At 35.2% G+C, this 24,521-nt stretch overlaps 1 protein-coding gene across 1 annotated transcript; it reads right to left on the reverse strand.

Moving 5' to 3' along the window:
- Nucleotides 1-1,499: 1,499 nt before the first annotated feature.
- Nucleotides 1,500-24,399, reverse strand: Rab7 (RAS oncogene family member Rab7). Its single transcript, XM_071593411.1, has 6 exons — nucleotides 24,287-24,399; nucleotides 23,884-23,944; nucleotides 23,626-23,807; nucleotides 15,881-16,099; nucleotides 10,196-10,503; nucleotides 1,500-3,660 (listed from the first exon to the last, which is right to left on the reverse strand). The coding sequence occupies exons 3-5, from the start codon at nucleotides 23,803-23,805 to the stop codon at nucleotides 10,258-10,260; spliced, it is 645 nt and encodes a 214-aa protein (XP_071449512.1). The 5' UTR covers nucleotides 23,806-23,807; nucleotides 23,884-23,944; nucleotides 24,287-24,399; the 3' UTR covers nucleotides 1,500-3,660; nucleotides 10,196-10,257.
- Between the last annotated feature and the right edge of the window lie 122 nt (nucleotides 24,400-24,521).

Here is a 24,521-nt window from a genome sequence, read left to right on the forward strand (position 1 = left end):
TGATAACTGTTCACAATGGCAACATGATCCATCACTAGCTCATAGTCATACACTAATGCCACTCACCACACTTGCGGTCAAACTCATTCACTCTTGCTGTTTTACTGGCACTAATGGAGGTAAACCATTTTCCAATAGAATTATTAACTAGAGTAAGTAGAAAGTCTCTCAGGGCTTTTTCACTGAATTCAAAATGATGTCGTGCAATGAATAATCTTATATATTTGGTATCTGACATGGAGCGCATAAAAAACCTTGCTAATAATCATATTCCTAGCAAATGCTTCATTTCATTAACCCACGTGCGGAGAAATAAATATTTTAAGAATTCACTGAGCATCATTAATTGTCATAAAATATTCCCTGCATATCAGCATGCTAAAAAAATCTCAACAGGTCTGCTCAAACTATCAAAAATGTTCCAGATGACAGTTGCACATAAAACCATGAGCAACTTAGCAGAATCGAGGTTGGGATGGTTCTTGCCTTTGACAGGTAGAAAGTAAACATTCATCCGTGTAAGTTGCAAGGCTGTAAGTCTTTGGGTACCTTTGGATAGGACAAAATACTTTTCCAATCTGCATTTACTTCATTTTGATACTTATCCAGAGTTATTGACAATCAGCCCAAAACAATAAGTCTACATACCACACCCTTAGAGTGAGATCTACCGAAAGTGTGATTACCAAACAGAAGCCTGGGGAGAGGAAAGTTAGACCAACGATTTGATCATGAAGCGACCAACCTTGGATGGTAAACATCGGGATCTTAAATTAGCACATCAAAACCAAATTTGAAAAAACCCTAAGTCTAGCAAACACAGGAACTACGGTCAAAATTGTAGCTGATAACATTAGAACTTGAATTGCATGGGTTTAACTCAGGTAATGATTAAGGAATCAAATAAGTATGAAAAAACAAAGAATTGTGTGATGTATAACATGAAGAGTTCCTTATCATTGATAAATTTGCATAATGAGGGAAAAATTATACGACACACTGAAGTTTAACATTCAATTGTGTCACTTGCCAGCTGGGATAGTACTTAATTTCAGCAACGTACAACTTTAATGCTCCTCTAATCTATTGTATCTATGGTCTTATTTCATATATATATATAACTGGGTTGCAGTATTGCAGGGGTAGAGCGTTGGACTACTGACCAGAGGGCTCAGGTTCCAGGGTAAGCCTCAATGGGCACCCTCAGCTTCACCCAAGCTATGTGATTTTTCAGATACCATATCTTCCTGGGAAACCATAACTGGCACAGGGAAAGGAACTGGCCCCCCTACCCTCATATGTGAATTTCACATGCTGTCAGGCTTAGTACTGGGTGAACTACCATCTACTAAACCAACCTTTGGGTTGATTACTGTGTACGATTATATATAAATAAATCAATACATTGCCCTAGTCCAAAAATTGGTCCATCCATCAACATAACATCTTTACGATAATACTTAAGCATTTTGATTAAAAAAATACTTCAGCAAACAACATTATCTCACTAGCATTTATTGTTCAGTAGTTATGTACACCTATGTATTAAATCAGGATTTTCGCAGGTATCAATCAAACCACAAAGAATGATCAAGTGAATTACGTTGCTTCATTTCAGCTGCACACTAGTGACCACTTGCAATCATTTCCCCCTTTTTCATATTCAACATATCTTCTCCAAAGCCATCAGAGAACATACTAATTCCACAACAGGTCGAAGAGCAACAGAGGCCATTCACTAAAACACTTTCTCCATACAAATTTCATCAACCACTCCAATAAAAGCACTGCACAGTAACTCAAAAAGGTGAAACAAATACCCCAAGGGTGACATAATATTTTATACAAAAACAATTAACACACAACGGACACTGTACAGTAATAATTCAACCAGGGGCCATTTTTGAGTTCCCAACAATGGTGACAGTTCCATAACTACCTCAAAATAAAATAAATAACAACTGGTATAAAAGGAATGGTGTGTTTTCTCATCACAGGCAGTCTGATCAAGAAGTTTATGGGCTTTCCTTCAAAAAATGATTTGAGTTTTGGAATTCAACAATATTTTTTTTTTCAAGATTTCACGCCAAATCAAATGGGCCCGGTGAAACATATACTACACAAAACCATCAAAAATTAATTTTGGGTGTGTAACAGCTCTTCATGAGTTACAGAAAATGAAACTATCTGCCTTTGCAGAGGATCATAAATATTGCATCAAAACATTTTATATCACCAAAAATGGCTTTTAACAATTTTGATTACAATATCCCCAGTGCTGTTGGAATTAAATTTAAACAGATATGTTTATGGAATCAAAATATTAAATAACGACCAATTTTCTCCAGCTCGTCAAGCAGATTTCTTATTCCAGGACAGAGAGAATATATACCTTAGAGCAATGTCATTCCATTACCATTTACTCTTGTCAAAGACTTCAAATCACAGAGAATTTACCTTCTTAATCAGACCTCAAGCACAATGAAAAGAATGTTTTTTTTTATTTCTTTAGGTTAATGATTGAATAGGCTAAATTATCTCAATATAGAATAGAAGTATTTTAAATAATATAATAATATCATGGACATTAGAAGATACTGCACTCCATGGAGATAGCTTGAATCGGTACTTGAAAAACAACTATAGTGCCACTTATGCTCACACAATGGCCTTCAAAATTGCAGCTATATGTAATGATACAACTACATTTTCTCCATAAAACACCACAATGCTCATTATTCACTTGCATTAAAAACGCCACTGAAAATTACTTCCATTAAACAAATGCAAAAACATATTGAAAAAAAATCATATTTCATTATATATGTATATATTTTTTTTTAACATGTGTATGTATAATTTTAGACATAATAAACAGCTTTGGGGGATTGCAAAAGAACACCTAAGTATACCTAAAAGAAATTTTCCAGATATATCATCAATTAACAACATTGCTGGCAAGACATTTTCCTCAGCTACACCATATTTCTTCCTGAATAATCACACACGCTTGCAGGCACACTTTTGCACACACTATTACACAACGGCTTCTTTATACTCCACCAAGTCTCACAAACTGCATTCAAATAGAGGATCCAATATCACCCTCCGGTCCCTCACTCATCCTTTTCCCCCAAATTGTTTAATGCACACAAAAACAGACATGCAAATTCACGCACCACCTGCAAGCACAGCAATGATGGGGAACCCGGCAGGCCACTCCGCGGGTGCTATCAACATGCATTCACACATGTGCCCAGACCATTTTTTTGATATGATTTCTTTATAAATATTTTCATCATCATTATTATTATTATTTGAGGAGTGAATTCTTTAAAAGAGGCAATTGGGGAAACCTTTTTTTTAAATATATATTATATATATTTATGTATTATGTATGTATAGGTATGCAAATTATGTCAGCATGTAACTTAAACCTCCTCTCCTATATGGGCACAAGTAGAGAGAAGACAAATGTTCTTGTGTCCACTGCAACCTTATTAACTTCTGTCAGCCAGTCACCGTTTGCTTCACAATCATCGTCTGCCACATCATCCACCTCCAGTGACGTGAACTAATCATTTTTTTCCATTTTCCAGTGAGCAAGAGTAGCCCTACTCTCAGTTGTCTCCTTATACTTCCAATCGCTTCTGATGAAACCTGCAACCAATCGTAACCATGAAATTAGGGCTGAAATTACTGTAGAATTGTTAATTGATGATTTAGCAATTAAATTGTTAACATGATTATGATAAAATAAATGATTCCAGTTTATTCCGGTTACAGCACCAGTTTGGTTTCTAGCTTCGATTCCAGTTCTGATAGTTCCAGTGAATGAATAGGCATCAAGTTATCAACAGTTGCAATAGCAAACCATAGGTTGATCACCTTTAACGAAATTATCACGTCATTAGAAACTATTTCTACCATTAATGTGAAGTTACCAACTATTGCAAAGTTATGCATACAATGACTTATGGTTTTTAGCTTGTTTAAAAAATAAGGGACAACAGTACAAAATTCAAAGTTACGCATATGCTGTATAATAATTTTTTGCAAAATAACTATCATAAAAATACAAGGATAAATTTCCCATGATAAATTACTATCGTCACTTGAAACAAAAAATAAATGAATGAAAATTAGTTTCAAAACTTATTAGATGCAGAGCAAACTGCTTTGAGTTATTTTATTCAGCAAATTGTTGAAAGTGAGAACATTTATGCCAGTATTTGCTACTACAAAAAACAGAAATGAAATTGAAGGGTTCAATTACGTGTCAAATATGAATTTAGAGAAATAATTAAGGAGTTAAAGTAAATGGTTTACATGCCATTCCTTCACAGCTTGATAAGCTGTAATATATAATATGACAATATAAATATGTCCTTAGCTGGAGCAGTATAATTATAGCCCTTATCTTTATAAAAATATTTAACAAAACTCGAACTCTCCAAGTTTTTTAATAATAATACCGAATGGCATTCCAGGTATCTGCATAACATTAATTATGTGACACAAGCAGAGGTACAGTAGAAAGTGGATTAGCCAGGACATAAGAAAAATAATTATCTGAATAATAAAAATCACTTTCCACACAACAAATATAGATACTACATTGCATTTTGATGATTTTTGTCACTAGCTGTAGACTTTAATAATTATTGCCATAATTCAAAGTCAGGCACTACTCCCTGATACAATGCAGATATTACTTGGTTTGTGAACATTCCACCTGGTTTACTTTTCAAGATATAGACATCACACATCATGCATGTAACAAATAAAAAAACTAAGCACAAACTCAGGGTCCCTGTCAGTTCAGTTAAATATCAGCTCAAAATCTCCAAGAAATGGGATATTTTACTTGAATTCTGAAATGTAAATTTAATTTTTTACAGCATTCATTCATACACAGTCCAAGCAGAAAGTAAAAAGAATACAGAAATTTTAAGTAAAAACCATTCAAGGTTTTACTGTATTCATGTAAATCATGAAAGAGGATTTTTTCTTGAATACCTACACAGCTCATGTAAACCTTAGTATCCTGTAACCATATCACTTCTACAATTTCTTTTTGGATTTTACTACATAACAATGGAATGACTTTTGTATTAACATGGAATCCATGAAAATCAAATATCCATTAATTGTCACTGTAACACATTTGTTGGCTTGATGATTAAATAGTGCACACAGGTAAAGAATGCATAGGAAGCCAACTTTATTAACCTTTTTATGAAGTATCTGTTTCAAGTTTTATTTATGAAACATAGCTGCCACGAAAAGATGACCTATCAACCACATATCCCCAAACCAAGCATTCCCACCTAAAGGTCAATGTAGAGATGAGAAAAACACCATCAAATGATTATGAAATGTCTTCTAATCTGAATACCTAGATGTACCATCAGCACAGCACATTAACCCCATGCATAAAACTGTTTTCTTCTGCAATGAAATCACCATGGCTACACAGGCTTCACTAAATACACCAAGGGGGGACACTTCTTAGCTCAACACTATCATCAAAGCCCATACCAACTTACTGGTGGGGTACTTGTCTAAAGTTCTGTAACTTATTTAGTTAAGGATTTCTTCCTGAGCAAAACTCCCACACACTAAATAGATATCATTAAAAAATGTCAAGTGAAGAAAAAGGAAATATATCTTGGCCACTTTTCATTTTGTGACTATCTTCACAAATGTGCTGATCCTGGAATCTGAACACAATCATGTGACTTAATGGATGAAATCTACCCTAGGACTTCCCAGAGCCGAGGCTATCTGCCTGAGAAACTCAAAAGGACATTTACAATGGAATAGTAGTTTCTATGAGCCAATTGATGGGAAGATTCTCCACTTTTACCCATGAAGTTTTATGCCATATAAAGGAAGGACATAAGAATGCACTGCAGATTCATGAGAAGCTGAAGCTAGAGCAAAACCATGTTTTAATATGGACACTAAGGAGATGATTGCCTTCCACCATACCTACTCGTGTAACATAGCTCAAGTTTACCACAGAGTAGAACAACAATAATCATACCTTTTCTCCAGAGGTCAAGTTAAAAGATAGATCAGTAGACCACTGAATATTTTCGAACCCTTTTCATATGGGCACTTATCATAACTCTTACAATCACCTACGAGAGAATGAAACGGCCATATTCACCTCATACACTAATTACAGGTAATTTCAAACAAGAAATCCCAACCAGCAGTGCAACACCTTTCCACGGTATTCTTTAAAGTTATTGCTCCCTATTCATTCGCCATTTTTAATGAAAGATTATTCAGTAACATCACACAAAAGCAATGCGCACTTACCCTTATATCTGTAAACCTAATTGTTCTTGTTGTAATCCTAAAAGAAGCTAAATAGCCTTGATAGCAAAAATGATATTAAGGACTCTAATTACGCGATTAAAATTATTGATGCACTGAAGTTTCAGGTATCGGGTCCCCAACGCATTCCTTAGCTAGGGTTGTGAAGTGCAAATTTGTAGAACATTCCCAATTTCGTGGAAAATACAGCATAAAGAACTCTATAGAACTGACAAAGTCCTTAACAGATATTACTCCACCCAAGAATTCCATATTAGTGTCATTTGATGTTGTAAACTTATTCACAAGTGTTCCAAGAGAAGAAGCAGTGCTCCTAGCAAAGGAAGTGCTACACAATGCTAAAACACCAGAAATTATTTGCAATGAACTCATATCTTTATTGACATGTGTGCACAAATCAGAATTATTTCTTGTTCAATGGAAACCTATATCAACAATTGGAAGGTCTAGCTATGGGCTCCCCCCTATCACCTCTACTGGCTGAAATATTTCTGAATAACCTAGAAATGGAACTTTTCAAAAGTGAAAATCCTCTCCTTAAAAATGTGCACTACTGGTTCCGTTACGTAGATGATGTATTATATTTGTGTACAGGTACGAAGAGACAATTGGTAAATTTTCTAAAGCTCATCAATTCAATAAATTCAAGGATTAAATTCACCATGGAGGTCCAAGAGGGTTATAATTTGAATTTCCTGGATCTAACCATTTCTATTAAAGAGGAAAAACACAAATTTTCTATTTTCCGCAAGCCCACTTGTACAGACCAGGTCATCCATGCATCATCAAAACATGCATTTCACCAAAAACTTGCAGCCTTTCAAAGCATGATACACAGGACATTAGCTATCCCTTTAGACCCCTCAGCCTTCACGTTGGAAATAACCAATATTAAAAAAATTGCTTTGGCCAATGGGTACACAGAAAAATTGATTGACGATGTTAGATAACAAAAGGAAAAAACTTTTATTCAGAGAAATTTACTGTCCCCCACCCAGAGACCTAGCTTCATGGCGACGCATTAAATATGTAGCAAAACCCTCCATTAAAATAGGCGTGTACTCAGTGGTATGAACATAAAACCTGCCTTCTACAATAATAAAAACCTAAGGAGTTTGCTACCTGCAGTCAACGACCCCATGAAACCAACTCTCCAGAGTGGGGTTTACCAATTGCAATGTGGGGACTGTGATGCTAAATACATTGGTCAGACAGGGAGGAGCATAATGGTTCGAGTGGAAGAACACCAGAGGGATTTCATAAAGAACACTGGGATGTCCCAATTCGCAACTCATCTCTCGAAGGAAGGCCACCGAGTGGATTTCACCCCCGAATTACTGCACGGAGAGAAGAAAGGGACGCAGCTGGATATCCGAGAGCAGTTAGAAATTCTAAAAATAGTTAAGAAGAAGGAAAAGGTAACTAATGACCACCTCTTCCCTTTCCACTCACCCCTCCTGGACATTCCTATTCTACACCCCAAAAAATCCCCATGACGCAGACCCACGCTCCCTTCCCAACCTTTCCTCCTTCTCCCCCCCCCCCCCTCTTACACCTCTCCTTTCCTTAATTACACTCCCCCACCTCCCATCCGCTTCCTCTACCCGACCGAGTATGTAACTCAGAAAAATGTATATTGTACCACTAGTCATGATGATGTTTCAGTGTAAACGAAACTAGTCGACGAATAAAGTTTATTTTGTAGAAAGCAAAGATATTACTTTTCCTAAATTAAAATTATTGTCACTGGGTCTTTAATGCCCTATGACAAATTATCACAGTTTTATTAAAGAAGAAAATTTAACACGTTAGATCAAATTAGCACTACATATTGCAAATTAATACTGTGACGAAAGCAAAAAAAGATAAAAATAAAAGTGGGTAATCAAAGTGAGATTGTGGGGGTAGACATCATTCTTACAGAACTACTTATAGGTTTAGGAAAATGGGGCGGGGGGAAATTATATGGGCTAATTCACTGCATCTATGAAGAAGAAATATGGCTGGAAGACTTTTGTGTGATTAGTGTTAGTTCCTATTCTGAAAAAGGCAAATGCTACATCATGTGCAGAGTACAGAACAATAAGTGTGATTTCCCAGGCATCTAAAGCTGTTTTCAGGATAATCAACATAAGGATGGAGAGCAGGGCTAATAATTACTTAGGAAATTATCAATTTGGGTTCAGGAAGGGGAAAGGCACCGGTGATGCCATCACCGTAATGGGATCACTAATAGAGGGGAATATAAAACAAAATCAGGACGTATTGGCCTGTTTCCTAGATTTTGAAAAGGGGTATGATAGAATGAATTGGGAAAATTTAACAATTTATCACAGAAAATGGGAATAGGTTGGAGGGATAGGGGACTAATCTGCAACCTGCACAAGTCTCAGACTGCTCGGGCTAGTGGGGTCGGAGAGTCCGGATGGGCAGTGTTAGGAAAATAAGAAAAGCAGGGAGGTTCATTATTACCTGTGCTGTTCAATGCATATGTGGAGGAATAGATGAAAGAGGCATGGAAAGAACTGGAGATAGGAATGAAAGTTGGCAGGTAATTGATAAAATCAGCTAGGTTCCATTATGATCAAGCTTTAGTTTGCCGACAAGCCAAGGGGCTGCAAAGAATATTGATCAGCAGTGCTAAGTGGAAGACTGCAATAGAGGGGAGAATATTAGACAAACAAGGAAGGGGCAGGAAAAGGATAAGGATGTTGGATGGTATGATGGGAGAAAGAAAGTATATGGGATATGAAGAGGGACTTTGTTGTAGCGTAGGATGTTGGGTTGTGTTTGGTCAGGAGAGTCAGGTTGATGGTTTCAGGGGTAACTTTATGGAATCGATTCATATTGGAAATGAAAAAATAGTAACTTTGTGATTCTGCAGAAAATTTATTTCAATACAACCTGGTTTCGATGGCCAACGTCATATCCAGGTGAAGTTGAACATCGAAACCCAGGTTGTATCGAAATAAATTTTCTGAGGAATCACAAAGTTACTATTTTTTCATTTCTAAAGATAGTCGAGAAATATTTGGTTGTTGTGTCCATCCAAGACCTACCTTAACCGATAGATTACATATAATAATAATTACAATTCAAAGTGAAAAAGTTTGACATCTTAACCAGATAACACATGAAAGGAAAACTCGTATAGCCATAATATGCTAGCTCCACTCGTACCACAGTGAAAACTAAATTTGCTGTGATGGTTTTTGAGAATGATTTTCCACGACTGTGACCAACCACAACCTCTCAATCAGAATACCCTTCTGTAATAGTTTGAGGGAATGTTACTTCCTCACCAGGGACCAACTACAAACACAAACACTTAAAGCCAATTGGGATCCTTGACAGGGTTAAAAGGGACTCTTTTAAAGATAACTGGGTTTATGAACAAATGCTCGCTATCTGAGACCGTTAATGGGAATAAATTCTATGCCAGGAACAACCAGAATTTGAAACTAAATCTCCCCCACCTCTGGGAAAGTGCATCAGGGAATTAAGTTTGAAAGCTGTCCTTGTACAATAGGAATTTTTAAATGTATAATATCATACCAAGGCTGATGTAGCAGAACTGATACATAGCAAAATCATTTATTTTTAGTGCTTTCACGTTATTTTCAAAAAAGCCCACTGAAAATTCCTCCTTTTATCATGGAATTTGCAAACCTGAGATTCTGAGACCACATTTTGAATTTCCCAGACATGAGGAAACATTTATTTCACTGAAAATCTGAAGCATGCATCCAACTGCACTGAAGTTGCCATGGCATTTCCACCAAATTCTTTGAGCGGTGCAACCGAACTTGCAGAGCACACTTTGGTAATGATTATAACAGGTCCTCACCAGTCACACGCAGCAATCTTCAGCAGTAGAGCACATTTGGCAGCCTTTCAAGTAGAGAGAGACTAGCATGCACAGCCATCAGCTCCTCCTCTTGAACCCCCTGACGTACCACCTCGGCCACCCTCTCCCGTTAGTCTTATCTGATCTGGGAACTCATTATAAAGCTCCACCTCAGACTCCTGTGCCAATGCATTGCGAGCTATTGTTTTAAATGCTGCCTCTACATTAACTGCTTCCTTTGCACTTGTTTCAAAGCATGGGATTCCAGACTTGCTTTGGCACCATTGCTGAGCCCTCTTAGCAGATACCTGTACAATATTAGACAGAATAAAATACACATTAGCAAACAATTAAGATTCGGGATCACAAATGAATTCGGAGCTATTGCAACATATAAAAAGAATTATAAATGCTCATGGCAAATAGAAGACTTTTCCATTTAATAAAAAATGAATTCATTGATTTTACTTTCTTAAAGTTTAAAATAACTAGTGGTGTCATCTGCCAGTAAGCCTTCTGAAAGCCAAATAGGTATCCACATATAAATAAAATTTATTTTCCATTAATACACTCCTAAAGATAACTGGAAAATAATTAGAAACCATCTACAAGGGTGGTCTGAGAAGTTTCCGACCTAACAAAGATACAAGACATTTTTCTGACATTTTCTGAGCCAAAAACTTTTCAGACCACCGACGTATAGTAGAGGCCTGACATAAGGAGTACAGCATATAATGAGACCCTCATAATAACAGGGACTCTTGGAAGAGAAAATAGCATGGTTAGGTTGCCAAATATGATAATGAAGAAAAAAATATCTAGCCAAACACAATTCTGTCCAACATTTCTACTTGTAAATTGGTACAAAAGATGTAACAATTTATTTCAATGCTTATGCTACAATGATTTCTTACTTCCTGGTTAACAAACCCCACTCAGGACGTACTAAGGTTTTCTGCCAGATGGTAGGATCGTTATTATAATAGGAAGCTTTGGCTTGTGAGCAATTGAAATACTAAGGGCACTTCAAATTGTTTAAGTGAGCTCACAGCTTTATTTCTGCAGTTTCTTTAGATATTAGTAAGAGCTTTCCTTGTCTACTTATAATAATGTTGCATTACTAAATGTAGGTAACTTTGCATCAGAAATATGACACACCATATGCCATTCGATAAGAAAAAAAGTACTTCCAAGTTAAAAACTAATGTTAACGATAACAAAAATTTGTAATCTATGCATGAATAGCATCCTCAACCCATCCCTCTTCTAAGTCTTCTACTGTGAAAAAATTCTTGGGGATGCAGATCCATGGAGACTCCATCCTGGGAAACTCATGTTGATAAAATAAGCTCATAAGTTGCTATAGATTGTTAGCGCCAGAGGAAAATTGTGACCCTACGTGACGATTGTATGGTTCTCTCAGTTTATCATGTATTCATTTATTGTCTACTGAAATTTGGATTTGCTGGGTGAGGGCAGTCATATCATTCCATGAATCTCTTTAGGCTGCAAAAATGGGCAGTAAGAATTCAGCGTAAATTTCCAAGGGCATGTAATGGTAGACCTTACTAAAAAATTTTAAATTTTCACTATACCCTATATGTATTCTTTCCATGCTGTTATTTTTGTACAGAAAAACAAAACCATGTTCAATTTTTGAGGGTTGCTATTTATATTTTCAGCCTAGTAATGAAAAGACAGTAGCTTCATTGTTTTTCAAAGTATTCTCCATGATAATCAATACATTTCTGCATGCGCTCAAACCAATTTTCTTATCACTTTTTCCACTCCGATTGAGGTACCATCAAAACATGGTTTTCGAATGCATCAACGGCTTCTTCAGGGGCCGAAAAATGTTAGCCACACAATGTTTTCTCGATAAAAGGGAATAAAAAGAAGACATTTGGTGCTAAATCAGGGCTGTACGGAGGATGACCCACCATTTCAATGTTTTGGCCAATCAAATTAGTATCAGTTTCAGCCAATCTGCGATAGTTTGCATTGTCATGATGAAGAATGATCCTTTGCTGCCGCTTCTTTTTCCAAATTTCACCAAGCACTTGTGGCAAACAAATGCTGGTGTACCATTCAGAATTCATGGTTCTACGTTGCTCTAAAAGTACAGCTACCACAAACCCAGTTGTTCCCAAGAAGCAGGCGATCATTTGCTTCTATGTGCTTCTTGCACGAATCACTTTTGTTGGATTTGGCTTGTCTTGGAAGACACACAGGGGATTGCTGTTTTGTTTCGGGCTCATACGCATAGATCCAAGATTTGTCATCAAGGTAGATGTTACACACAGCTTTTGATACACCGCGACTGTATTTCTTGAGCATTTCTTTGCACCAATTGACACGAGCATCTTGTTGAGCTTTGTCAAATTATACAGGATCCAACGCAAACAAATTTTTTTCACAGCTGAATGTTCCTGCAATATCTTATTGATGCTCATCATACTAATCCCCAAGGATGCCTCAATCTCATGATAAGTCATACGACTATCTCCTTTCATATTTCTTGCACAGCATCAATTTTTCTGGCACAACTGATTTTGGCCCATCTTCACAACTTTCATCGCTGAGCAAACAGCGGTCATGATAGAATTCGTAATACGTTATTGGCTTATGTTCGTAAGCCAATGAGCCATGTTCATGATTTATTTATTATAAGGTAATCTACCAGTTAAGGTAGGTTTTGGATGGTCATAACTACCAAATAAAAGTTTTGTCACTCCTAACAAAACACAATCCAGTCCCTCTTCTTCTCTGAGTACTTCCTTCCTTCCCTCATCCCATCCAACATTCCCTATCCTGTTTTCCAAGATTATTCGGGTCTCCCACCGGGTCCACGTTCGTAGGGTTGCCGACGTTTCGATGGCCGAGTCGTCCATCGTCTTCGTCTCCCGGTGGGAGACCCGAATAATCTTGGAAAACATTATTCGCCGGGAAAGTACCAGATCATTCTTCACATTCCCTATCCTGTTCCTGCCCTTTCCTCGTTTGCCCAACATTCTCCCCATTATTACAGTCTTAAGCATCCCACTACCAATCAATATGCCCTTCATCCATTTTTTCTCCCTCCTTAGGACTTATCCGAACAAACCCCCCCTCCTCATCTACCATACCTAGTAGTTTCTCATTTTTTTTCCTTACGGCCCATTTCACATACCCCATTCTTCTCCCTAACACACTTCAAAAGCCTCCAATCTACTTCTATCGTCCTGCTTCAGCGACCACGTTTCCATGCCAAACATAACTATGCTCAATATCTACGTTTTTACTAGTCTTTTCTTAACATCCTGACTCAACGTCCATGTAATAAACTCCCTTCTCCTCGTGAAAGCCTCTTAGCCTAGCGCAATTCTTCTCCTTACATTCTGACTACTTTGACCGTGTTGGTCCAAAACACTTCCGAGTATTAAAATATACTGAGTGATTTTGCCAGGAGCCTGAGCTCTTATTATAACCAGCCTTCACTGTAGATGTGAATGGGATGTTTAAAAGGCAAAACAAGTGAATAAAATAAATACTTTTCCACATTAGTACAATGCATGTACATTTTGCTGTTTAAGACTAAATCAAAATTAATGCCATGTGAAAATAAAAATTTAATCTTTCACCCTTCCCTTTTAAGAAATACTGTGGAATCTGACTTTACGAGCACCTCACAGAGGCCGTAATTTGTATAACAATCAAAAATAATTTCACCAATAATTAATCAATGAGCAAATTTTCATTTAACAAGTGATCAGGAGAGGGAAGGGAAACTCATCTGCTACATCAGTTTGTGTTCAGCGCATGTTCCCCTAGCATCTTAATGTCGCTGGTAATCTTAACAGTAGAAATGAAAAGTAAAAATCACTGAAAAGCGGGAGCAAGGTGTGAGCATCGCTGATCTAACATGCACATACAATTGGTTGATACCAACAATTTGCATTTTCTTCAAGAACAAGATTAAGAAGATAGAAGCCTCAAAGAGAGTGACAAGAATATCTATGCCACAGTGACATATTCTCAATGATTTTAAAAGGTTGCTTCTAAAATGGTAATAGACGAAACACCATTGCAATGCCATGCTATTAATCAGAATATCATTTGTGAGAGGACGCAAGTGATTTTTGCCAAACTTTTTAAGAGAATGCCAGGACCATCAATGGCCAAAGAAGTATTTAAGGGGAAGCCTTGCATGGTTCAAGAAGTTTAACAACAGTGACATCAACGGCATTGTGAGGTATGGTGAAGCAGTAAGCTCTGAGTCAACGGCAGCAGAGAACTTCATTGGTGACTTCAAGAAGCTCATAGATCCTGACAGATACCTGCCACAATAGGTCTTTAATTGTGATAAGCCAAGTTCAATGCCTCTTCTGGAAGAAGCTGCCAAAGTGAATCTATACTTGAACACATAACAACAGAGGAGAATGAATTGCTTCGCCACAAGCTAATGAAAGGCCATCTCATGCTGATATTTTGTGCCAATGCAAACCACAATTTGAAAATTTAATGCCTGCTTGTTAACCAATCATAAACAGCACAAGCCTTCAACTAATGTTAAATCCCAAACAGCAGGCTAAATGATAACTTGGAGGCCATATACAACTGGTACATTATATCATGTATACAAAGTATCACCATAAAAAGCAGTGGCTATGTGCACTAGAATTTATTTAATGATAATGCTGAGTCACATTTTGATAACATTATGAAGAGCTGGCAATAACAAATCTCTTTAGACACCTTTCTAGTAAAATGGAATCATTTACCTATCATAAATAATAAACTGTTTCCTTCAATTTTTGTTTTTACAAATCAAGTTAGCATTCCCAATTGTTCCATTTCGCAATAAATGAACATAATTCTAAACAAAGTATACATAATTTTCATTGAATAAACCTTAAATATCATTTTTTTGACATGGAATGCATAATTGTAATTTGTGTTACTTTATAAGGAAAAAATGATTCAAAGTTTCACTAGACAAGTGCTTCACTTTGAGAGAAAGATTTCAGAACAAATTATTCTTATTACACAAGGTCAGAGAAAATGAGCATTTCAAAGTTTTCTTGAATTGGATTCATGATCTTTCCCATTCTATGATACATGGTTTGTAATGACTGTGTGTGCATCTCCCATCAAACACATATGGATAGAAAACTATTACATAAATAAAGTAATTCTTTGATGAGGCACACTTTCATCTTAATACCTACTTTCACTCTTTAAAAGCAAAATTAAAAATTCACACATTTTCTGAACGAATTAGCCAAATCCTTGCTGTTTCTCATTTCGACCCGTCAAAATTTCCAATATAATCCTAGTTTCTCATATGGAGATAAGACATCCATCATAGGACGAATGAAATATAATTCTCATTATTTGTAATTCCGAACTTTGCCATAACGAACGAAGCCATAACAGTGGAAGGCAATACAATTACAGCTATTAATTCTTAGCAACCAAATACAATCAGGAATTCTTATTTTAGATTCCAGTGCTACTCCATGCCATTGGAGCAACTCTGGATACATTAGAAATTTTGGGAAGAAATAATAGACAGGGAGGCAATTTGAGTGTCTTTCCAATTTTCAAGGTGTGCCACCAAACCTCCATGATATTGATTCCCAAGTTTGCTTCTTTTGCTCTATAGCACGCACCCTTGGGAAGGGGATGAATGTTCTTACAACTCACCGCCCTATGCTCCAAATCCACTTTATTTCCCAAGACAACAAATGGAAAGTTGTCAGGATCCCTAGGAGATGCCTGAATGAGGAACTCATCTCGCCACGAGTCAAGGGACTTGAATGTGTTAGGGGCAGTCACATCAAAAACCAGCACACAACAGTCAGCACCACGGTAGAAGGCCACACCCAGGGATTGGAAGCGCTCCTGTCCTGCGGTGTCCCATATCTTTCCATGGAGAATAAAGAAATGACAGCATTTAGTACAAAGTGTTTGCACACAATACTTATGAATTTTCATTTTTGTGTATCTTTTCCAAATAAATATTTATAAATTAGCATTTTGACTATTTTAAAAATGAGAATTTTTAAACAATTTAAAAGCTTTGAGTTCATTAATGCATGAGGATGGCCAAATTTAAATTTTGACTTAATTCTGAAGAAAAATACCTGAAAAATTAATTTCAGGGATTCCAGGGTAAAAGTCATTTGCATAGTGTCCTCAACTGGGTGAAAACCAAATATTTTCTAGCCTGATGTATATATACATCATATATGTGTAGAGAATGAATTTGTACATTCTTAGCACCCCTACTTTCTGATTTATAATTATTTCATTGGATTATCTTGCGTACAATGTATTTTTATTTCTGTCATACATGCAGACACCTTTGATGTAATTTATCAAGGGTACCCACATTCACTTGTTGTTTTCTTAACTTTTAAATTCAAAACTGGAAGTACATTCGAGCTTCCAAACCTGACACAATTCATACGAAAGATTAAGTGATCACCCAGTTACTTTATTAAGCCTACCAATTACACTTAGCTATTTATTGATGTTTAATTTTTATTAATTACCACAAGTTAATATTATTTTGGAAAAAGCACAAATAAATTCATGCAGCTCCCATACTCACATGATGGTAATTCTAATCAAGTTCGCAAAAGAAAATTAATACATTATTTCTTATATTTTTTCAAATTTAGTACCGATATCTACCATTAAGTATTCTGTACACATCAGACTTCACATTAATACCATTACATAAATTCATTCTTAAAATTACCCTACTTTCAAAATGTACCTCGCTTCTGTCAACACACCAAAACTTCAAATATCATTGAAAAATAAAACAAAAATAAGTGCAAGGGTTTAACTAAATGGCTGGCCTTCAGAAGAAAAATTGTAGTCCATTTATCTCTCTCTCTTTCTTATTTTAGGTACCTCAGATTTCTTTTGCCCCAAAACAAACTAGCCTTTCATATGAAAATATTAAAACGCCTGAAAGGGAGCAAATTAGCATATTATCAATCAATCGATCCAGATATTCTCAACATTTTAAAAGTTGGTTTTGGATGGTCTATAATTTTATTATTTATATCCAAGTATTGTGGGAACTTCCTATTTCTTTCTTAACTTCTGCCCGCATTCATGCAGTTTAAGAAGCCTCATCTCTCCCTTCTAGCACGGCCTTCAATATACCACTATCTTTTGTGGTATTTCCTCCATCCACTTCCTCTACCTTAGCTACGTTTCCCCAATAACTTCCTCTCTTAGCCTACCCAATTTGAGATGTAAGAGTTTGTCTTCCTCTCTATCGAATTTATTTTCTCCTTTCCTCACTACACCCACATTTCAAAAGCCTGCAATATATGCCCATCCTCTTGTCTCTAAAAATTGCGTAGCAATCTCAAATCTTGGGTTCATGTAGCTCATCCCTAACATTATATGAAAAATTATGAAATCATTTTTTGAACTGAAATTATTTCGTTTTATGCCACTGTAATTTCCATTTCTAAAAATCTTAAATAAATTATAAGGAATGAGAAAAGAGAGATCATTTGTATTTCAAATCAAACAGTCTCTTTTTTTAAACCTTATTTGATTCAACTTAATTAATGTTTATGTCATGACTATATTTTCCACATTCCTGTTATCAGTGTTTTTTGATAATCCCTGGTTCATCAAGCACCCATACACTTGGATAATCGAGAGTTTACTGCATTAATAATTCTTTATGCAGACAACACAACTTTAATACTAATTAAAGAGAACAACTCATTGCAACAATTTCAGAGTGTAAAAATCATTCGCCTTGACTGGGACTCGAACCCAGATCCCTCAATATCCGGTCAAGTGCTTTAGCCACTTAAGCTACCGAGGAGTCCTCTTAAACTCTGAAATTTTGGGGCTTTTAAAGGAACAAGATGTTGTGACGAAATACCGTACATACAATGTCACATGCATTCGTAGTCGTGCGCGAGGCACCACTGTCCACGAGGTTAAAGCCAACTTTAAACACTAATGGTGTTAATACTTTGACAAATTCCAAAGAAACTGCGGGAGATCGTTGAAATTGTTGCATTGAAATGCACATTAGCGGATGACTCCATTAAAAGTTACTGTGCGGCATCTCCCGCAGTTTCTTTGGAATTTAGAACAACTCATTGCTAGTGTATGATGTTAATCATTCCCTAGCACTCTTAAGAAACTGGTTAACAAAAAATGAGCTTACAATAATTTAAAAAAACTATATACAAGTAAAAAAAAGAAACCCCTACAATGGATCTTTACATCAAAGATTATATCTGGAAGAAAGTTAGTAGTCCCAGCTTTTTAGGTTTAATAATTGATGAATGCATAAATTGGAAAGAACATACTAGGCATTTATGCATTAAATTTTTCAGAATTTCCTATACCCTTAGAAACCTAGCAAAGGTTGTGGACAAAGCAGTTTTAAAAACAGCCCAGTTTGTTAATTTCTAATGTTTAGGATGCTACGTAATTATATTTTGGGGCTCTGCTATGGGTGTTGAGAAAGTATTCATCATCCAAAAAAGAGTTATTAGGTATATAGCCAAAATTCCAAGAAGAGGAACATGTATACCTCCTTTTACAAATCTTGAAATCTTACCTGTAAAATGTTTGTACATACATGACATATGTGGGTACGTCCGAGAAAATGTTTATTTAAAAAAATGAGAGTATCTATGATTATGCCACAAGACAAAGAAAGAAAGTGCATTTAATACAGCATTCCACTTCTTTGTTTCACAAAGGACTCCCTTATGCTGGCATTAAAATTTAATGCTAATAAAATTATGCTAGCATAATAATTATAATATTTTACCAGTTGGCATGAAAGATAACTCGGATCAGATGTGTACACCTATGTTATCATCTTTTTCAATCAAGAATTGTTTTTATGATCTAAATGAATATTCTTTGTTAAGGCATGAGAAGTGGCTGTTTTATTATAACTATTTATCAAAATGTAAGTAGAAATTTTTTGTTTTTATGTGACATACAATATATTTTACCATATTAAAATAAAATATGAAATGATAGTAAATAAATTATTTATATTCATGTCCTTCAGAAATGGATGTGGACAAGTGTATTATACCTAGGGGTAGATTACTTTGAAGGGAACAACTTATCAATTCAACTGAATATTGAGGAATAACTTAATATTTTTTCATAAAAATATTGTCACCTTACTTTTTGGAACACACTTCCTATGTTGCAAAAGTTAGCCTGTTTGATATGTGAAAGATAACCATGTATCTTTAAACAACTGTCCGTACCAAAGTAGGACCTATGTATCCAAAGAAACACAACACAGTATTATATTATTATGTAAGGAAATAAATGTAGAGACTGAATTACAAATGAATCTTGTGGTATGTTGTTCAGCATCTCTAATCATTTGTTAGTTGGTTGCATTGTGTTGGATAATGTGGAGATCAAAAATGCTGCAACTTGTTCTTTTCAGAAAACCTTCCCTCGCTATGGTTTGTTCCTGGTGGGTTCTACTATGAGTGGCTTCGGGAGTGACAGTAGTGACGTGGATATGTGCCTTTTAGTTCGTTATTCTGAGATGGACCAGCGCAATGAGGCTGTGGGCCATTTGGAGCAGATTCTGCATTACTTGAAGAGATGTGGTAGGCACCATTATTAAATTAATTGATTAAATAAATCCAGCAAGAAAGCCAATCAACTCATTCTATCACAATATTTTGGAAATGGTAAGATAGACAATTAGCTGTGGCAAAAATTATTGGGAGAGAATTTGTTTGAAAAAAGTTACTAGTTTTGAGAATTGTTCCTTCAGTCTTTTCACTTTGAATACAGTAAACTCTCAATTATCCTTCTGCAGATTTTCTGTTCTGTAGATAATTCATGCTATTTTCTTCCCTGCACCTCAAAATTTTAATTTCCAATCTTAAAGATAATTAAATGCTTTAAAACTTGGACAGGCATTATGAAAAATGTTTGAAATATCTGCGCTTTCTCAAAAGTTCTTAATTTTACAAAATCAAAAGTTTTCTATAGTATTTACTTTTTTAATTTTAACATTTTTGTATTATTTGTGCTTTCCCATATTTGTTTCCTTCACATTCTTTAGCCGTGATAACTCCTTATTCTCCATCAAGGCAATCAAATGCATAGTTTTACTATGCAACATATAAGTCATTAAATATCTACACTGCAATATTTGAAACTAGATTCTTACAACAAATATAAATCCATATCAGGAATCCTTGTTTTAATTTCATCCTTTGTCACTTGTCTTTTCCTGACTAGGTTATTGGTTAAGCTTTCTGAGGAAAATACATTCTGCTATGAATTTCATGATAGTTCTGTACCAGTAATCTTTAATTTTACCCATAAAAAAGGGCTGAAAATGGAAAAAAAGTACTTTCCATTGCTAAAAAACTAAATTAATCAAACCAAATTCACCAAATTTTAGTGAATATTGGGTGATATAAATGATTATAATCCTGATTCATTAAATAGTATTCGTAATTTTTCAAAATAGCACACATTTGCAGTAGGGAATTCGTTCCAACACTATGCTATTTGAATTGATTTTGAGAAATGATTTAAGTCAGCTTTCGACTTTATTAGAGCTAACACTTAATTACCACATGCCAATTTATTTTACGTATTGTCATTTTTATTAGTGATGCCTATCATTAATAGGTAGTAACTAAGTAGTTACTCTTTTAAGTTAAGTTTCAGATGGACATAGACTGTACATTGCTACATTTCTTGGAGCCTTCTAACAAACAGAACCTAACACTTAAAACTACATTCAACTGCTCTTCAAATCTTCACAATTTCTATTATATTTCATCATAATTAATATTTTAATTTGGACAAAGTATTTGTTAAGCACGGTATGACATCCTACACTCACCCATCAAAACAAACTTTGGGTTGATTAAAGTGGTTTATATTGCATAAAAAATTCACAATTGCTCCAAAATTAACTATTTTATGAATAATTATTTACATGCTTGTTGAGGTTTTAGGTTTTTCTGAGTTGCATAAGTTGTCTGAAGAACAAAATTTTTCCACGCAAAGAAGTAGTTTTAATTTTGCCACATTATTGGTGTGGATCATAAAAAGCATCCTGTAGCTGGTGTAAGTAATGCTTCAATACTGAGTGAAATGAAACGTATTGCTACGTGGAAATCTATCTTGAAACTAAAATATCAATTTTTGAATATTGATAAACCTTCATACAAACTCAGCATCTAAGGTGGTGCCAGTAGTTCCCTTTGAGTCATTATCTTTTAGTATGTACATTGATATATACTAAATAAAGATTGTTTACCACATGTTTTATTTCATGTGCTCTAGCATATTCTTAAACAGAAGAGCTATGTAATAATTGTAAATTTTATGGCATTGATAATAATGGCTGATTTCTCTCATTGACAGTTTTGAGACAAATTCATTAAGCTATTATTGTCATTAATAAATGTTTTAATGAATAATGTCAATTAATTAGTTCACCGGACTAGCTATCATGCACTGCAACTTTATAATTTAGAAATATTACGGAGAAACCATGAATGTGATGCCGATGATAACATCAGCCAATTCCACGATAGACTACTTAATATTTAAATTGTAATATTTAGACAGAGAATGAAGTTTTAAACATGCTGTTTGAAAAAATAGTTTTATGTCTCTCTTAACTCAATAAATTAGAAATATTTAGCAAGAAACACGAATGTGATAGCACCAGCTGATTACCTCGCATATATGTACTATTTAAACACATTGATATATATAAATAAAAACCTATCTGAATTTCCAATATTTTAACATTCACCATTAATTTTAATCATTCCCTACGAGTCCTGAATTTTGTTTTGTTTCACATGAGTCCTCACCCGACCAATTTGATTGAAATGTGTACTTTTTGACGAATTATAATCTGAATCTGCTGATTACAACAGCTGATTCAACTTGTCTTTGGCATTTATAATTCATGGGATTTGGTCTACAAGTGTTTCTTATTTTAGTAGTCTTCAACCAAGGGTAAAAAAAGGTTTATTATCTAATGTATGTAATTATTCTTTGCAGTCTTAACTCACTGCAATTCCACGAGAGGGAGAGATTATGGAATGTGGCAACAAAAAGCAACACACAAAACCACATAATTCAAACTCTAATGATCATGATTCATTTGAAATTGTGCCCCCACAGCAGATTATAAAAATAGATGAATAGTAATGGGAGAAAAACAGAATGATATCATATTTATAATGAATGTATTGAATTACTAACATGACTAAACTTGAATCAATGAAAATAATATCTGAAAACGAGTAGTGCACTATTGGGTGAGCGCTGAGACTGAAGGATATTCAAATCCTAAACATCTAGACTGGTGTAATCACCGCCTGAAGTTGCAAACTGCGACAGTAGGGAAAAGCAAAGCACGTATTTCCACCATCAGTATGAAATCCAATTAAGCATATAACCACTTATAAGTTGCACATTCCAAAATACCACCAGGTTGAGTGATGGCAGGGTCACACCAGAAAGATAATTTTAAATTAAATATGGAAGAAAATAAAAATTTCTTAAATTAATTATATTTTACTCAGCTAAATATTGTTAAATGAAAGTTTCATTATAGCAGAGTGAAGATTTAAGTGCTTATCAGAAAAATGAGGAAAGCAGAAGGTAGGTACTTCTACCCTTGTTTTCTCCAACATAACTAGCCTCAAGAAAACTGATCTTACTTATTTCGATTTCCACCATTAGAAGCACTAATCTGAACCTCACTACTAAAAGAGTGAACAATAAACTATAGCATGAAATTATACTAATTTACTTCCACTTTCTAACGTTGGATCAAAGAAAACACTACTTTAAATCAAATACTTTCTTCGATCAACTGACTCAATCAATTTCTTTAGTTTTGCTCTATCTCCCTTATTCAAATCAAAAACGAAGAATATATGAGAAAGACAGGCAGGCCAATAAATTTAGCCCCTAGCATTTCAACTATATTTATTCCATACATCCCTATTTTCGTAAAATTTCAGTCAGTTTTTCTGTTTTTCCAACATATGGAGAATTTAAAAAAAAACCCAACCAATGAAGCATAAGGTTTTATGGTCTGCATATTTACTAGTAGTGATACCAAAACCCTTACGTTTAAATTGCATCGACTTGTTGCATATTTGATTCAACAAACGTCTAAGGCACTGATAAGTAAAAAGTGGTTGCCTAAAACACAAGTTTTAATTCCTTGTGGAGCAATTAATTTAGAAACCACACAGGGATCTTAAGAAATCCGAATGGGCCCGATACGTTCAGCGTATTTAGCCGAGGTGAAAGCTGAATCCTGCGATTTTCCTCTAACCAGTGCACTTTGAAAACAACTAGATGCACTGTAAAGAGAGATATAAAATACCATTGCACTATATTTAAAGTACTCTTGCCTGCATCGTAACAGTTCTATCATCCACTTGGACTTCTTTGGTGAGGAAATCGGCTCCAATCGTTGCTTTGTATTGGTTAGAAAATTTCTTATTCACAAACTGGTTCATTAGAGAGGTTTTTCCAACACCAGAATCACCCAGGATTATAACTTTCAGCAAAACCTTCTTGCGAGACGCCATACCTAGCATCACAAAACAAACCGTCAATATACGACCAGTATTCGTGGAGTTGTTTGAAAAAAGAACATTTGTACTTACTTGGTTTTAAATGTTAATCCAGGCGCCTGCCTAAATATCTTTCAACGGTGGAGAACTACTCCTAAATAAAGCAATTAAGGAAATGAATTTGCTGTAACAGTCTGGAGTGGTATCAACTATGACATCATCAATAATTTCCAGCGACTATGCGGATGTTAAAATTAATGTTAACAATAATATCAAACAATTAATATACCAATATTTCCCAAAAATAATAATATATAATTACGTAAACATTCACTTGTCTACACAAAGATTTAATTCATACGAATTTCACAGCCATTTAACTATCATTGACACGTTGGCATGCATTTAAAATAACCCCTTTAGAATTTTTTGCTGTCGTTACATTACAATGACTAATACGAGGTCTAACCACTTAATTTTACTTTGAAAAGTTTACCTTTAACCTCGACGAAGTTTCACTGCTTATAGAGAAAATGGCGTTTTCTTCGAATCACGAGTTGAAAACGTCATCGAGATTATTTTTCCCATGATCCAACGCAAAGGGAAGATGACATTTAAACGAAGCGCGGATATGCCGATATTACAAAACACAAAAAACACATCTTATGCAAATCAGAAGCACAACGTTTACACTTTGTTGGACAATTTTCGTTTATTTTAATTATAAGAAC

Source organism: Hetaerina americana, unplaced genomic scaffold, assembly GCF_022747635.1.
Source record: "Hetaerina americana unplaced genomic scaffold, ioHetAmer1.1.p SCAF_6, whole genome shotgun sequence".
NCBI classification, from domain to species: Eukaryota; Metazoa; Arthropoda; class Insecta; order Odonata; family Calopterygidae; genus Hetaerina; species Hetaerina americana.

Coding starts and splice junctions, on each gene's coding strand:
- Rab7 (XM_071593411.1), bottom strand. CDS start 23,805: ATGGCGTCTCGCAAGAAGGTTTTGCTGAAAGTTATAATCCTGGGTGAT. Junction 16,100..23,625: donor ATAGAACTGTTACGATGCAG/GCAAGAGTACTT, acceptor CTCCATGGAAAG/ATATGGGACACCGCAGGACA. Junction 10,504..15,880: donor TGGATTTGGAGCATAGGGCG/GTGAGTTGTAAG, acceptor AATATTGTACAG/GTATCTGCTAAGAGGGCTCA.